The sequence below is a fragment of the Labeo rohita genome, chromosome 5 (assembly GCF_022985175.1).
Source record: "Labeo rohita strain BAU-BD-2019 chromosome 5, IGBB_LRoh.1.0, whole genome shotgun sequence".
Lineage (NCBI taxonomy): Eukaryota > Metazoa > Chordata > Actinopteri > Cypriniformes > Cyprinidae > Labeo > Labeo rohita.
Window position 1 is genome coordinate 37,671,575 of NC_066873.1, and position 18,395 is coordinate 37,689,969.

Below are 18,395 nucleotides of genomic sequence, written 5' to 3' on the forward strand. Positions count from 1 at the left end.
ATAGGCTAACTTCCGTTAACATAACCAACATGACCACCTGCTTGCACAGGGAGACTATTTTCAGGCCCTGTGTAATATCATTGCGCCTGCTGCACCCATGGTATGGCAGCAAAGTTCCTTGATTATTACGCTGGAATGAGAGTATAGTTCCTAGCCATATCAGCCTAGATTTTCTATTTTTTAAATTTTCCGTCGGTCTTAGTAGATGATATAGCTACAGAAGAGTCAAGTTTTAAATAAGAAAAATATCGAAACGACTTGGTCATTTTTTAGCGAGATGCTAACGGTCTAATCAGATTCAATGATCTATGCTAAGCTATGTTAAAAATGCTATCGCCAGACTCGGAGATCGGCTGAATGGATTCGAAAACAGTAAAACGCAACTGTTTAACTCTAGGGGACTTGGAAAATAAGCCTATTTTCAAAAAAAAGTGGAGTGTTCCTTTAACATAGGCACATTTCCTTGATTCAGCAAGAATCCCGACTTGTATCCAAAAATCCATGGCTGAACTAGTGCAGTTCGGTAGCTCAGTGTGTTCATTACTGTCTTCTAGCAGCGCGACTGTTTTAAGCGTTTTTTTAACTTTGCATGCATGTCAACCTGTTGTTGGGGACTCCCAAACCCAAAATGTGAACCTTTTTATCTATAATAGGGGCACTTTAATCATGCACCTCTAGTCATAACATAATATTATGGAAGGAACAGCATTATTAAAATAATATAATCTGCCCTTGTAATAATCATTTGTGTGAAAGGAATAGAAGTTGTTGGTGTTGTTTTGTTGGTGTTGTTGGTGTTTTCATAGGACATTTTAAACTAATTGATTCAATTCAGTAAATGATTCACTGATTCACTCTTAAAGATAAACATTTGTTTAATTCTTAAATGAATCTGTGTTTTTAGAATGCATTAATTTTGGTTGGAAGAACTATTCATTAATTCACTCATAATATGATTACTGCCATAATGATGTAACTGTTATATAAACAAACAATTATACTTCCGTCAACATAACCGACATGACCACCTGCTTGCACAAGGAAACTATTTTCAGGCGCTGCGTAATATCATTGCGCCTGAAACAAACAAACAATTATACGACCCTTTTAAGGCTTACTGTAACAAATCTCACTCCAGTAGAAAGTCTAGAAACCAAGTGACAAATTCTAGTTCTGGATTGTGTCCTTGAACTCCAGACGAAGGGGTTTCTTGGGTAATAGCGCTTAAAATAATCAAGGATCTGTGGGTGGATATCCGTTGAGAGGTCTTGATGTAAGAGAGAGGGTGCAAATGACACAAGCATTATGAGGTCCTGTGGGAACAATGAGCTCTAGTGTCCTCCCAGACAAATCCTACAATATGACAGCGGTCTACAGCTTATAACCGCTCTTTTCCTTTCACTCCTTCCATGAATGGATGGGGAGAACAAGAGGCAGAGACAGAAGATGATGCTGAAAAGGGAGGAATGCTGTGGGAAGAAGCTAATTCATGCATGTTTTTACTGCCACATTGTCTGTATCAGAGGTCTGTGTATGCTAGCTTTCGTAGGAGTTGTTTTACTCAAGCATGCTTTTACACAATGAGAATACACCCACATGCTGCTGCTCGCTTTAGCGGTAGAGAGAGTGAACTGTTGTGTTTATTATCATGGCTTTGAAAATCCTGAGCAGATACTGAGCTGGGATGCAAGGGAACTCAACACCGGTGTCAGTTCAGGGCATTTGGACCGCAACTATCTACGACCTTTGATAAAGCTGACAAGTTAGACGGCATATTTTAGCTCTTCAGCGTACATTAGCACAGTGTACATTAGTACACGCTTACACAACCCACACATGTCTCAGATTCCCGTTGTGTGTTTATATGCAGGCTCACTTTGGCAGTTACAGTTGCACTTCAAAGGCTGGCTTGAGCAGTTTTGGAAAGTGAACATGACCCTAGCGTAGGCGCTATCTCTTTGTTTTGCTGTTAATTTTACGAGTCTTGGCTTTGTGACCCCTTCCATAACAAAAGGAAATAAAAATTAACCCGGCTGTTACCTTACAAGCTCAACTTAATTTGCGGGGAATATTGGGGCACTTAAGGAGAGAAGGACAGCACAAAGATCATTCCTACTTTTTCTTCCACTATCTTGCTTTTAACAGACTCTTTGTTTGCTTAGTTTGCTTGCTTTCTCTTTTGTGTATTGCCCAAACTTGTGGTTTATCATTTCAAATGTATCTCACCCAAACAAACTCAATTTGAAGCTTTTAGACCTTAACTAATCAACATTTTTTTACCATGCTTTTACCATGTTTTTTTAATGCATGCCATTCTTTGGCTTGGCATAATGTTTATATGATATTTTCAAAAGACATCTTCATTTTTGTGATTAAAAATACAGTAAAACAGTAATACTGGTAAATATTTTTGCAATTTAAAATAACTTTTTTCTTTTAAATACATTTTTAAACTGATTTATTCCTGTGATAGCAAAGCTGAATTTTCAGCAGCCATTACTCCAATCTTCAGTATCACATGAAGAAAATTATAGAAATTATTTCAATATGCTGATTTGGTGTTCAAGTAACATTTCTTATTATTATCATCAATGTTGAAAATAGTTATAGTAGAAATCTTAATAACATTTGTAAAAATATACTGTATTTGATCAATTTTTGCAACCTTGCTAAGTTAAAGAATTTCTTTTGAAATAAATAAATACATAAATAAATAAATAAATAAATACATTCACTGTCCACCAACTTGGTAAATGGTAGTGTATAAGTCAAAAAAGAAAATTAATTTCTTTTGAAATGAATGAAATGAATGATAATGACAGACAGATAGATACAGATAGATAGATAAATAGATAGATAGATAGATAGATAGATAGATAGATAGATAATAATCTCACTGTTCACTAACTTTTAAATGGTAGTGTATACGTCACAGCTTATTAATTTTTGCCAAAAATTCTGCCTAAATTATTTTTATATAATAAATTATCATCTGGTAATATCCACTTTTTGGCTACTTGAGTGATTTAAATCATTTAGAAATTAAAGGGACTCTCATTTGATTTGAATATTTTCCATTTTTGTTTGGAACTTGATGAGAAATAATAAATATATAACAGTATAAATACTGTTTTAATTTATATAATGTGAGTTCCAAGATTCAAAACAATCATACCACCCAGCCCTACTTGGTGCCACAGTAATACTATGATTTTTTTGAGCATATGCCATGGTATTTTACTTGGTACATAGCATAGTACAATATATGAAAATGGACAGTTGTATATATTGTATGAAATTACCATGGTGTTATGTGATTCTATCACTGTATCATGGAACAGCCACAATATATTTTTTGCACGGGACTTTTTCCTCTGCTTTCATCTGTGTTATTCCCCAGTTGTTTACTTTCCTGTCAGGGTCGGTTTGAGGTGGTGTCAGTGGCGTGTGCTAAGTTAGTCCGCCATTCCCACTTTTATTTATTTAACCTCTTGTGGTCCCACTTTCGCGTCGCAGCCCATGAAGCTTTTGTTCCCCATACGGAATGTGAAGATGAAAGATGGCAGCAAAGCCTTGTGGATTCTGTGACAGTTTTCATCCAGCTGGACTCTGCGGGCCCAGATGTAGCGCTGGAGGATTCCCTGCTGCAAGAGAGGATGTCTACGCATGAAATAACAATTTCACAGTGTCAGGCACTTGTGTGTGTTGGCCAGCACACCAGCTAAACCTCTGTGACTGCTCATTCAAGACCTGTATTATTCGTCACCCAGAGCCAACTCATATACATCCATTCAGCTTATGTTTTCCCTGAGGAACCTCTGTAGCGGTTTACATTAACGGAACCGTTCATCCAGAAATTAACATTTCGTCATCGTTTACTCACTCCCATAATGATTCAAGACATACATGACTATTTTTCGGTTAGTCACTCACTGTTTTCATGCAATTTATATCAACATATAAAAAAGAGTGGCTAGAACAATGTTTCAGACATTTTTGTTTTAAAGGAAATGGAATTTTTTGGCAAACTATACCTTTAAACCCATTATATGCCTTTCCAGCCTCTAATAAAGACTTCTGAAATTAATTCTCACCTTCCAGTAAAGTTGCAACAAGCAAAATTGCCTTAAAATTGTTGGCTGCCTTAAGGCGTTTCTCATTCTATTTATACTCTTCAAAGATAGCACATGGCAGCACACACTGCTCACTTTACTTTTCCCATTAAAAGAAACAGGATTGAATAATGTGCAGGGAGTCATGGAGAGGTTAGAGAAGGTTCAACCAGGTAGATGTTGAAGAGCACTGCTGAGATGCTGCAATTTCAAACCTGCTTAAGTTTGCAGTATGTCCTGCTGAAGTTTGGGGTTTTGTGAATGAACTACTTGGGTAGGCGATAGTCTGTTTTAGTTATAAAGATATTAGCTCTAGAACTCAGTTCTGAGATTTAGCCAGCATGGGGGTTTCTAGAGAACCAATTTCCCCCTCAGGCCATTTTCCAGGTTGCATTCGCACCGGCAGCAGGAACTGTGAAGCGGCCGACAGCGACATCTTTATTCGCGCCATTTACGAACGTCAACAACCTGTGAACAGAGGACGCCATGATCGGAGCTGTTTTTGTTGTTTGTCGTGGGTTTTGTGATAACAGAGATGGAATGTAAACGCACAACTGACGCGATTGAAAGAACACAGAAATCTGACTAAATCTACTATGACAACTCAGTTTTACATATCAAAGAGGCTGAGGAAAGAACGCAACTCTGCAGACAACAGGTAAATGCCGTTATCAAGGTATGCCATGTTTGTGGAGTACATGTGGCATTTTAAAAATGCCGGGTAGCCGGTGTTTCGTATGTGTTTGGCTAGTCAGCGTAAATTTACGTTCCTAGAACATGGCAAGAAGCGAGTATTTCCGTCTATAAGTAACTTATATGAAAAGATTCTTCCGGGATGAAAGCCCCTTTAGATTAGAAGTAGTTCACCCGTTGTTCTGTACTTGTTTTTGATTTAGGACTAAGAAGTTATTCTGTACAAAATAAATTGTGGTCATCACATTGTCACGTTTATCCTTGCATGTGAACCTCAAGTTGTTTAAATTAGTGGTCAACTGATATGGATTTTTTTGATGGCTAATGCCGACATCTGTGGCGTTTTATGCAAGTTATGCATGTATGATAAGAAACTTGGATTCACAGTTGGATTCACAGTTGTTTTAAATGTTTATCAGATAGTGAGATGTCAAAAAAAAGCCCCTCTTCTGACACCAAACAGACAACTTAACAAAAAATGCCAAATGTCGGTAATATTTTGGTTGACTACTAGCCTGAATTTATTTTTTTTGAATATATTTAAACTAAGGATTAGTTCACTTCCAGAATAAAAATTTCCTGACGATTTACTCATTCCCATGTTATCCAAAATGTGAAATTTAGGTTTTTGAGGAAAACATTCCAGGATTTTTCTCCATATAGTGGACTTCAATGGTGGGCAATGGGTTAAAGGTCCAAATTACAGTTTCAGTGTAGCTTCAAAGGGCTCTACACGATCCCAGACGAAGAATAAGGGTCTTATCTAGCGAAATGATCAGTCTTTTTCTAAAAAAACAAATACAATTTGTTTGCTTTTTAAACAACAAATGCTTGCACTAGCTCTGTGATGCAAATCTGCAACTTTACTCATTACATAATGGAAAGGTCATGCACACTTAGTTCTTCGTCTGTGTACTTTATTTCAGAAAGGTAAGGTAGGGCGACAAATGAGACTCCATCGTTGTTTTACCTTTTTTTGTAAAGGCCAACTTTCTTTGCACATTCACTTTGTAAACACTGGGTCAGTACGCCTATGTCACAAGAGACCTTTCCAAAGGCCTAGTGCAAAACAAGCATTTATATATATATGTATATATATATATATATGTGTGTGTGTATAAAAGGCAGATCGTTTTGTTAAATAAGAGCTTTTTTGAAGTTGCATTGGAACTGCAATTTGGACCTTCAACCCATTGATTCCCATTGAAGTCCACTATATGGAGAAAAATCTTAGAAAGTTTTCCTCAAAAACCTTAATTTCTTTTCAACTGAAGAAAGAAAGACATGAACATCTCGGATGACACGGGGGTGAGTAAATTATCAGGAAATATTTATTCTGGAAGTGAACTAATCCTTTAAGGATAAAATGATTTCATGCAAAATGCCCTTGTTGGCATCTGTCTATTTGGGCTAGCTTCTACCAAGTGATCATTTGTGCCAGAATACTGTAAATGTAAATAAGCCTATTTATTTTATCATAACTTTGCTTGATTACATGGCCAACTGTGGTTTATCATTTGCATTAAGCATTGTTTTTTTTTCAGTCCTGTCAGAACAGTTTTGTGACCCATTTTTAGGTCACAACCCACCGGTTGAAAAGTACTCCATTAGGCCACCCTGGTGAGGCCATGTCAGCCGCGATACATCATGACACAAACATCTCTTGAAATCATGTTCCCTTAATGGGAACTGCTTTTGATAATATAGTTGAGAGGCTTCCGTATCCAGACCTAAAGTGGTTATTTGTAGTTGCAGTTTGTCCAATTGTTGTCTGTTTTGAAAGCGCGTCCCCTGAGGCGGACAGGCTCGGTGAGTGTTTCGTATGATGTGGTGGATGAGCAGATGGTTTGGCACTGTCACTTTTATACATAATCATTTTCTATGCTTGTCTCACAGGCCTACCACGTTCTCAGCTGAGCCCAGGGCTGGCTAAAGCTAGTTGGAGTGGGAAATTGTTTTAGCCTCTGCCGTTGTCTCTCACTCCATTCAGTGTGACACAGAATGAGACCCAAAGGAAGCAAAGTGTCCTGTTGAATTACCTCACCTCCCTCCCAGTGTATTAGTCATCAAGACATAGAGCCTACCTGCAAGACTTGGGGTTGTGATATGCAAATAACCACAGAAAGATTGTGACATCAAGTAACTCAACAGCTGAAATTAGTTCACCCCAAAGTCATTTTACTCACCCTCATGTCATCCAAAATCTCTGTGGAACATAATATAAGATGGACTTGATTGTTTAGACTGCTCTTTTCCAGAACAGAATGTAAAGATAATTTACTCACCCCCTCGTGAGTAAATTAGATGTTCATGTCTTTCTTTCTTGCAGCTTCAAACTCTAAACGATGATTTTTTTTTTTTTTTGTATAAAAACATGAGCATCTTACCTCAGATCAGCTGTAACAGTCCGACCTCCATTGTTTCGATGCCAGAGCAGGGATGCAGGTTAGACAAGAATATCTCTGATTGAGTGATTGAGGTGTTGTGTTGCTGGATGTAAAAATTAACATAGTGGTCGACATTTACCGACATCTGAGCCGCTGAAGATGCAGTGGATTCCATTTGTTTGTGAAGGGAATGCGCCTACTGATCTGCATAAGTGCGTCTATGTTCATGAAAATCATTTGTGATCCAGCTTCACCTACAGCAGAAGTGAGTATAAGGATTTTTTATGAATCTCTGCAGTCACCTTTCCTAATAAGATGCTAGTTAGCAAGTTTCGCGGCTAAATGCGCCATCTCTCAGAGCAGCTTGCCACTCCACAGAGAGGGGCGGGGTGAGCAGAGCTCCTTTAAGAAAGTGTCAAGATGCATCATCAGTGATGTCAGTTGCCATTGGTTCTTATGTGTCATGTGACTTATAATGTGACAAATTTGAATTTAAGGAAGTTACAGTAGATTTTCAGTCAGTATTGACTTGTGGTTGACTTGTAGTCAAAATTGTGGTATTTTCCTCACACAAAGCTACTGATGGCTTCAGAATTTAGCCAAAAAGTCATATAGACCACTTTTATGCCACTTCTGTGCTGTAATTTTGCCATTTTTAGAACAATTTTGGGAGTCTGGCAGCATTTGGTTTTATGTATAGAAAAGAGCAGTTAGACCAAGGACCTCCACTGACCACAACAATGTTTGAAGGCCCCATCATTATTCCAGTTGTTTATTATTATTTATAAGGATTCTAGAAGGTCTAGAAATCAGACTTTTAAAATTAGGCTTCTTCATATACCTGCATATTTTTATATACTTACATATGTGACTCTGGACCACAAAACCAGTCATAATTTTTGAAATTAAGATTTAATAAGATTTAATTAAGCTGAATAAATAAGCTTTCCATTGATGTATGGTTTGTTAGAATAGGACAAAATGTGGCCGAGATATTTGAAAATCTGGAATCTGAGGTTGCAAAAAAAAAAAAAAATCAAAATATTGAGAAAATCATCTGTAAAGTTGTCCAAATGAAGTTCTTAGCAATGCATATTACTAGTTAAAAATTAAGTTTTTATATATTTATGGTACGGAATTTACAAAGTATCCTCATACAGTGTATTTTTTATTTTTCAGAACAGCTGTTGAAGGGGTAAAAAAAAATTGAGTTGTTTTGGCTTATTTGAATGCCTGTTTTGTCTTATTTTTAAATGATTTTAAATCATCTGGAAGTTTGCTGAGGCCCCCTAGTGGATCCCAGCCTTCTAATTTAGAGCCCTTTATTTAAGGCGTTCAGCTGCACTTCTATTTTGTGTTCCACAAATTAAAGAAAGTTTGAAATAACATGAGGGTGAGTAAATGACAGGTTTCATTTTTGGTGAGAGCTGTTGCTTTAATGACAGAGAATTGACATTATTATTCTCCTCCAGTACGTCTCCTCAGTTTAATTGAGAATTGAGTCCCTAGTGATTTCTGGTGCTTTCGGTGTCACAAACACAACAAATTTAGTCTGATTTATTTCTGCCCTCCTTTTTAAATGTGTGCTGATCATAATGTTACATAGTCTCTCTCTCTGTGTCCCTTACAAAGATGAGCACATCTGCAAACTCAGTATGGAACCAATTAGCAATGAATCCTTTCACATATAATAACAGGGCAACTAATCCACTTCTGTCCGTTTTTTTAAGCCCCTCTTGTTTCTGGTTCTGTGGGGCGGTTCCTCCCTTCCTCCTGATCTGAGCTTCTTTTTCTGTTGATGTACTTGCATTTTATAGTTGTTTTTTTTTTCATTTGCTCTTTCATGCGGCCGGGACTCTGTTTCCCATCAAGGCCTGTGATCCAACCACAACAAAGGCATCACATGGCGATACAGGGGGAAACTTGATGACGGAGTGGGGAACAGTTGAAGGTGATGTTATTACGGCTAAAAGATGGGGAAAGCTCATCCTCAGGAACCTACAAGTGCAAACGGTCACATTTTTTCCAAAACTGGTGTTTCTTTGAACGCCGCTCAGCAACCCACACTGGCTTTTGACTACCCATTCATCTCGATGATGGACCTTCTTATCTGGTTCTTCCCAGTCTACTCACTGCTTCCCTACGCTGCCGCAACTTAACGATGCCTCCCGACCACATCAAGTTAAGTTGCTGCTAATTGCTACCCTTCCTCTGGCCCTTCTTATTTCAGCCATCCCGTCTGGAAACCTTTTCTGCCGAGGTTAGCCACAGAAGCAAGATGTCTGCCGGCTTGTGGGCCAATACAACTGCGATATGCAGCAACAGAGGGTTATTTCTCATCACAGAGGGTGCAAAGTTGCTCTTCAGGTGACTTTTTGCCTTCTGCAGGTGAGCATTGCGAAGCATGAATACGAATAATGAGTCCTATGCTGTGCAGAGTGTGGGTATGAAGGACATCCATCCCATTAGTAATGCATGGTTTGGCTGGCAGTAACTCTGTCCAAGATTACAAAGAGGAAATCATGATTGCTCTGGGAGATGTGTGGCTCTCCAATGCGCCGTAAACTCCCTGAGCTTCACGCAACAGCAGAAGCGTCGACCGACCCCTAAAGGAATGACAACACCGTCCAGTCACGCATTATTTATTGCAATCCTTTATGAATGTCAATCTGCTGCCTAAGTCTGTCACTGCAAGTGTGTCTGGATTAATGTTGCCGTAAAGTTTAACCATTACCTTTTATATAATCAACACCGTTTTAAAGAAGCACACAAAAGGGATAGTTCACCCAAAAATATATTTTGTCATCATTTATTCAATGTCATATTGTCCCATAACTTATTCTACCTGTAAGACTTGAGTTGTTTTTTAAAAGTTCAGTATATTACTTATTTGTTTTGAACAATCATATTTCTTTTTGACTTGCATCTGTTAAGTTAAAAAAATAAAAACAAATAAAAAGTCAAATTAAATGTTATTTTTTATTTATTTTTTTTATTGTATTAATTTATTGTATTTTTTTTAAATATATAAAAAATATTTTTTGTTGATTTTCTTTTCCATACAATGATATGTACACTAATGTTCAAAAGTGTGTGATCAGTAATTGTCTGTTTAAAGAGATAAGAGATGTTATTATTTTATTCAGCAAGGATGCATAAAACTGATCAAAAGTGACTATTAAAAATAAAACACTTCATAAAAATCTGTATTTTTGGTCATATATATATTTATATTTATATTTATATGTATGTTTTATATATATATATATATATATATACAAAATTTATAAAATATTTAAAATTACTAAATTTACCAAATACGTATTACTTATAACATTTTTTAAATGTATAAAAAATATTTTTTGTTGATTTTTTTTTGTTTGTTTGTTTTTTTTTTTTTTTAGAAAAAAAGACCATACTGTGATATGTACACTACTGTTCAAAAGTTTGTGATCAGTAATTATCCTTTTAAAGAAATTGTTTTGTTTTATTTAGCAAGCATGCATAAAACACTTAATAAAAAACTGTATTTTTGGTCATATATACATTTATTCTTAAAATAACTATTTTTAGTATGCAGAACATTTTGAATTAAAGAACTTAAAAAAAAAGTTTTGAAAGTTCCATGGATGTTAAAGGTTCTTTATGAAATTACAATATAGAAACTTTGTTTTTAGGAGTTCATGGACATCTTTTACTCGTTTTATTGACATGTACGAATATGCTTATCAAATAAGTGAAGTATTACAGACATTTCCAGTGTTTTGGAACACAGAGAAGACTCAGATAATTAGCCTCTGTTTTCCAAGCATAGTTACCCAGATGTACCACTGATGTGGGTCGAACCCTTCCTTGAGGGGATGAGTAGGGCATCATGCACCAAATCAAAAAACCACACAACCTCCCTAAACAAATTTCCTGAACGCCATTAATCAAACGCAATTAACATACCTCAGGCAGGACTGCCTCAAATGAGCGCTCACTGATAATCATTTTGATTTGTGTGAGGCTTGCTCGCCTCAAAAAAGGGCAAATGCTTTCCGGTGGTTGACTCTGAAAAAGGCACATTCGGGCAAACGGACATAGGGTGCAGCTACATATGTGGTAGGACGTTTGCGCCGTTGCTCACACAACCGAAACAGTTGTATCCAATCAGAAAATACAGCCCTAAAAGCCGCAGAACACTTGGACAGTGTCCAGGCAGCACTGTGGAAGTCATGCTCGCTGGAATAGAGAAGAAAGAAAACCAGGCCTCATTAAAACGCGAAATCACAGGCTTTGCATTTTGGGTGTCATGTAGATTTTAATTAAAGTCATGCAGGTGGCAAGACTCAGAAACAGCCCCCTCTAGGACATGAATACTGTTGAGGTCCTTTTTACTTTACCTGTATAGTATATATCAGTATGTGGTTTGCTCAACTTGATTTTTCATGTGTGGAATCTTTAGGGACCAGATTTTGCTCTCTTTTGACTTGACCTAGTAAGCAACCACCAAGAACATCATAGCCACATAGAACCATGTGGAAAATCTAGGTTACTCATTATTATTGATATTCATATGAGATGCTATTTTTGCACATTTTCATTTTGTTGGCTTCTTGGAGAGCAAATCAGAATGGAGATGTTATCAGATTTTAGGGTTCCTCGTATATGAAAGCCAGAGTTTAAATCCACGCTCTCGCCACATACCAGCTTCCTCATTCAAACCAGAACTCAGTCCAAATGAGTTGCTTTGAAGTCTAGAGCTTAGAAATACCAACAGATACCCTTTGATGGAATAGTTACCCTCTTGTTTATTTTGACTGTGCGTAAGTCCTGGGTCTCTGTTGTTTTTGGTTGAGAAAAAGGTCCATATGGTTGCCTTCCAGAATTTTTTTGTTCCTTTTTGCAGTTTAGGGGTTTAGAGGGGTAAATGACATGATTATCATTTGACTTGACTGTTGCACGCTTATGGAATTAATTTGCTCACAGGTCATGCCGCTTAAATGCAGTTTTGCAATCACAAACCTGAATCATAATTGATTTATTTCTTCCGTTATAATTATTCACCCCCACCCCTTCACCGCAGTGCTATGACTCATCCTGGGATACCAGACTTGCATACTAACAGATGCAATAACATCTGACTATCGCAGTTTGAGTGTCAATCTCAAAAAATGACCACAACCGCAATTTCTCCAAAAAAACTATATTTTCTGAATGTATTGTTTCTGTAAAGTCAATAAATTAAAAGATTAGTTCACTTCCAGAATAAAAATGTCTTTATAAAGGTCATGCTTGATGTAGGTGGAACCCAGTGTTTACAAAGCGAATGTGCAAAGAAAGTCAAACACCTTTACAAAAAAAATTAAAACAACGCTGTCGGACAATTTTGAAGTTAGAGGAGAAAAGGTGATTGAGTTTTTCGCCACAAAGAACTAACTGCACGTGACCTTTCCAGCATAATTATGTAATGGTGAAGTCGCATGTAGTAGCTACCCACAGATTGCTGGATAAAATGTGTTGTGTTTACACCAAAGTTTTGTAGAACATTTTGATTAAATGGATTTTTTCTCTTGTGTCTCTTAGAGTGTTATACAGCAAATGGAGAAGACTACAGAGGTCGACAGAACCAGACAAGCCTGGAAGGAGGGAGGCCGTGCCTTTTCTGGAATGAGACTTTTCAGCATCCATACAACACCAACAAATACCCCAATGGAGAAGGAGGTCTTGGGCCACACAACTTCTGCAGGTCAGGCAAATACTGTAGGGATGGAAATACTTTTGCATGATGAATAGAAATTTGCAGATGTTTCGCACTGCAAAAAGTATATGATACTCCAAAGTTCTCAAAAGAATGCAGGTTCTTAATTTGCATCTATGGTTCCATAAAGAGCCTTTACCATCTGTGGAACCTTTTTAATTTCACTGAAGGTTCATTTATAGTAGAAAAGTGATTCTTTAGACTGATTAGAATGTTCTTCAAAAATTGCGAGAACCAAAACTGATTTTTCAGCGGCATCACAGCATAAAAAATCAGTTTAAAAAGTATTCAGAGTGATTAGGGGGACTGTTCCTTTAAATAAGAGAATGCATTTTAAGAGAAAATGACCAAGAGGGACATTGTTGCAAAATTGTAAGAGACATTGTGTGATTTTGGCGATGTGTTGTAAGAATTTTATTGACACATTCTTCAGTGTCATAGTGTCACGGTGTTGCCACAGTCTAAAACGTCTCAACATCACAGATGTTTTATTCATTTGAATGTCTCTCTGTCTTTGACCCTGAGCTGTATTTATATCTATAAGCATCTTAAAAACAGATTTAGTCTTTAAACCACCATGCTAAATTATTCGGACTTTGTTTCATGTTGTTGGAGAGAAGCATTTGCGCTCAAATTGTTTCTCTGAAAGTCACACTGTAGTGTTTGACTGTGGTCCATGAGTGTAAGTTTATTTTTTGTGCCTATCATTATGTGGACTCAGCAGGGCTTGAAGAGTTTACATTTGCAAAGTCGCCCGAAATCCCTCTGTCCTGAAAAAAACGCAGCAGAGCGACAGTGTGGATGACCGATAGCCTCTTTCTCTCCTCAGCTTCAAATTTATTCTAGATGCACGGGCTAACCCGCAAAGCAAGAAGCAAAACTTTACTGTCATAGGCCTGTTTCTGTAATAAACAAACTGGTAATCTGACCGAAGTCTAATCACAGATAGATTACAATGTGCTAAAGCTTTTGGTTCATGCGCACATGTAACACAATATTCCAGCTTTATACTGTTTATAAAGTTTGTCAATTTCAAAAGTTTGTCAAAAAAAAAATCCCCTTTTCCTGGCTGAGTAGCAGTGTTTTCTAAATCTGTTGCAGTTTAGAATTTCTCACAGTTTCCTCAGCTGTTATGGCACTCCTTGGACTGACGATAGTAACTGGAGTGGGATCAGAAAACACAAAGAAGGAGATGAGAGATGGCATTTAAGAGCATACTACTGCTATACTCTTTTAAATGCTTAAAGGGATAGTTCACCCAAAAAAGAAAATCATGTCATTGTTTACGTGTCTTTATTATCTATTAATCTATGTGTGACTAGGAATATGACTTGTATAGAATACTTTTATAGTACTTTGATGGTGATTTTTCATTTTTTGGACCTAGAAAAACACTTAAACCAGCCTTCTTTGCTGGTCTTAGTTGTTTTAAAGGGATAGTTCACCCAAAAATGAAAATCACCCCATGATTAACTCACCCTCAAGCCGTCTTAGGTGTATATGACTTTCTTATATATTTCTTATAAACCGTAATCTCTCGAGTGTTCACGAGCGAGTAGGACTTTGCTTAAGTATATATCTTACAAACGAATACAGTCGAAATTATATGAAAGAATGTCCTGGCTCTTCCAACTTTTATAATGGCAGTGAATGGGTGTTGAGATTTTGAAGTCCAATAAAGTGCATCTATCCATCATAAAAATTACTCCACATGCCTACGGGGTGTTAATAAAGGTCTTCTGAAGTAAACTGGTGTATTTTTGTAAGAAAAATATCCATATTTTTAAAAACTTTATAAACCGTAATCTCTCGAGCGTTCATGAGCGAGTAGGACTTTGCTTAAGTATATATCTTACAAACGAATACAGTCGGAATTATATTAAAGAATGTCCTGGCTCTTCCAAGCTTTGTAATGGCAGTGAATGGGTGTTAATATTCAATAGTCCAATAGAAGTCCAATAAAGTGCATATAACACGAAAGCACAGAGGAGAGGGGTAAACAAAACACCGGTCATGAGTTAAAAGTACAAATTGAGGATTTGTAAATAAAAGAATTGATATAAGCCAAGAGGAGGCTGGTTTTCCACATCGATTCGCTTCACGAGGACTTTATTAACCCCCAAGAACCATATGGAGTACTTTTTATGATGGATGGATGTACTTTATTGGACGATTGAATATCACCACCCATTTACTGCCATTATAAAGCTTGGAAGAGCCAGGACATTTTTTAATATAACTCCAATTGTATTCGTCTGAAAGAAAAAAGTCATATACACCTAGGATGGCTTAAGGGTGAGTAAATCATGGGGTAATTTTCATTTTTGGGGCTAACTATCCCCTTAAGCTAGTCTCCCAGCCTGAGTTTACAAAAAGTGCCCAAAACTATTTTAAAACCAGCTAAGCAGACCAACATAACAAATTTGACCAGGCTGGAGAAATGTCACCCTTTAACATTTTCTGTCTATTTTGTACACTATTAGAATGTACATTATGGGAGCACATGACAATATTTTCATTTTTATGCAAACAATCCCCGTTGCTGTTCAACCATGAGGAGGGTTTCTGCAGTGACTCTGTATATGTGTGTGCGTGTAGCTCCAGCAGACTGTATGATATGGGAAGTGAAAGCCGGATTCAGAACGGCAGACAGAGATTAAGTGAAGAGAGAGAGATCACCGTCAGGAACACCAGTGTTGATTTTAGGCACACGGTTGCATGGTGTTATGTCTGCTGGGTGTGTATATAGGAATGTCTTTCTGTGTCATAACAGACTTTAGGTTTCGGCTCCACAAGATCTTGCCAAACTACCTATCTGTCTATCTAATCATGTGTATGAAGTTCATTCCTGATCAAAAGGAAGAGTTAACAAGAGTTGGGGAAAAGGAGGCAGGTGTATGTGTTTAAAAAAAATGACAAGTGTTATTTGTGTAGTGCATGTTTTTATAGTCCTGGTTACGTGTAAGAGAGGAATGCTTCTGGAAAGCTGCTAGTGTGTGTGTTTCTTTAATGATGTCATAAACTGTTTGCATCTCTTTGTTGGCTTGTCTACACGCCATTTGACTTAAAAGGAGGAACTGCAGTCTTGGCATGTTGAGAGAGCTAGAGATGGAGAGTGAGAGAGAAATGGAGGTGCCAAGTCCTAATATCCCTCACATTTCATCTTTATTGTGTGCTGTAAAAAGCTATGAAAACATTGAGAGATGGGGCTGAGAGGAAGCATCCTATTAATTGTGAATAAAAGGAGCTATGAACGTTGAAGTGTTGGACGGAAAGGTCTACAATTCATCAGCTTCCTCTCAGACCTGTTATCTGTCACCTTTTTTAGATCAATCATAAACCTCACTTAACCCGTAATAGTACACTAATAGCAATGCTTAATTGAGGTTTTAAGTAAATCCCATTAATAGAAACAGAAGGTGTAAGATTTTTACTTATTATTTTGCAAATGCTTATATTCTGTTTGTTTTTTCGTTTGTTAAAAAATCACCAAAACTACCATGCAGGGTTCCAGACGGCTACTAAAACAGCTGCAAATGTGATAAAAAAAATAAATAAATAAAATGTGCTTATTAAAAATAATAATTAGAAATCAAGTCAGAAAATACAGTATGCATATGCTGTTTTTTTTTTTTTCCCCAAACACAGCAGCAAACACAGTATGAGTCATAAAATTTGATTCACAATCAAAAAAGATTTACAAAAACAGAATCGAACTTGCTAAAGATTTTGCATTTGGAATCAGACTCACTAAGATAGTGAGTGTTTATGTCCTGTTCAAAATATTAGTAGACCTATATCCCAGATAGCACATGTACGTCTACAGGATGTCTGTTAAAGATCACTTGATCTGGAAAGCATCTGCTGTGTACAAACATCTGGCAGACATCTATAAAATATAAATTTTACATACATTCTAAATCATAAATATCTTGAAGACATCTAATAGATCTGCAAAATGTCTGTTAAAGATCACTTGATCTGGAAAGCGTCTGCTGTGTACAAACATCTGGCAGACGTTTATAAGATTTCAATTTTACATACATTCTGAATCATAAACATCTTAAAGACATCTAGTAGATCTGCAAGATGTCTGTTAAAGATCACTTGATCTGGAAAGCGTCTGCTGTGTACAAACATCTGGCAGACGTCTGTAAGATGTCAATTTTGCATACATTATATATAATAAACATCTTAAAGACATCTGATAGACGTCTATTTGACATCTGATAGGAAATGTCCAATACTTGTCCAACACTTTAAAAAATGTGCCATGCAGATGTAAATGCAGACGTCAAATAGACGTCTCCTTGATGTGGGTGTGCTTTCAGGGATTATAAATACTAAAATGTCCCTTCATTACAGCACACGGCAATTGCTATTGTTAAAAGTTAAGTGAGATACTGTATAGTAGTTTTATGGATCCATCACAGAACTCTTTGTAGTTTTCTACATTTATTTTCTCAATTTGTTGAATAGTTCTGCATGACAGTGTATGTTAGGATATTGAGGGCCTGGGCAGCATTACTGAAGTAAAATGGACTGTGAAACCATTCCATGTTGACTTTAAAAGTCCTGAGAGTTTTGGCCAGATATTTTTTGTGTTGCTGCTTTATATGTTGTTTCCAAGAGAAACATTAATGTTTAATTTTCCATCCTCAATCTGTGAAGACTTTAGCTTAAACGAAAGTGCAAGCAACCATTAAGCATTTGTGCATTTTCTGTTTACACTGTTGTTTACTTGGGTGTGAAATTGAACGGTTTGTTATCCACTTTCACGTGTCAGTTCAGTGAGGCGGGCTTGAATTGTTGTGGTTGAATCGACACACAATGCCTCAAGAGTGGCTGTGTGTGATGTAGATACAATAGACTCTGATATCCAAACGGTCTCTCGGAAGGCGTTGAACGAGCATCTTAAATTATTACTGTACGATGAATAAGTTAATCCTAACAATCCAATCGGTCTCGACTCTTTTATTTAAAACCTACGTAAAATGTAAAAAGTACATAATTGTTTATTTACCTGCTTTGTTATTTTTATTCCGTTTAGTAGGACAATACTAGATCTCAGCATGTGTACAGGCTCATACTTGAGTCTCATTCCTGCTGTAGTGTATGTTTGCCATGTTGACTGAGCATGGCTCTGAGCATATTAGGCAAATTTCCCTTGCTCATATTTGCTTTGGATACTGGTTAGCTGCAGCGGGCTAATAGTGTGGCTGAGGTCGGCGTTGAGGAAAAAAGCTATTTTCAGTCTTACCCTAGTATAGATTTTACACGCTTTTGTTGTTAAAGAATACCAGTTTTTTTTTTACAAAAAGCTCTATGCCAGAATTTTAAAAGTTTATCATAAACTTTATGATTATGGTGCATGGAAAGCGGTTATTAAAGAGAAGCGTTTGAACGCAGGCCAGGCAAGAACAGCTGGTTTTCTCTCAGTTCAGATGGCCAGTAATGCTG

At 37.0% G+C, this 18,395-nt stretch overlaps 1 protein-coding gene across 2 annotated transcripts in view; it reads left to right on the forward strand.

Moving 5' to 3' along the window:
* kremen1 (kringle containing transmembrane protein 1) overlaps positions 1-18,395 on the forward strand; it is a 76,221-nt gene that overhangs the window by 22,511 nt on the left and 35,315 nt on the right. For both annotated transcript variants that reach the window (XM_051111170.1, XM_051111171.1), the window contains exon 2: positions 12,761-12,923. In XM_051111170.1, coding sequence (XP_050967127.1) covers positions 12,761-12,923 — 163 coding nt within the window. The remainder of the gene's footprint in view (positions 1-12,760; positions 12,924-18,395) is intronic.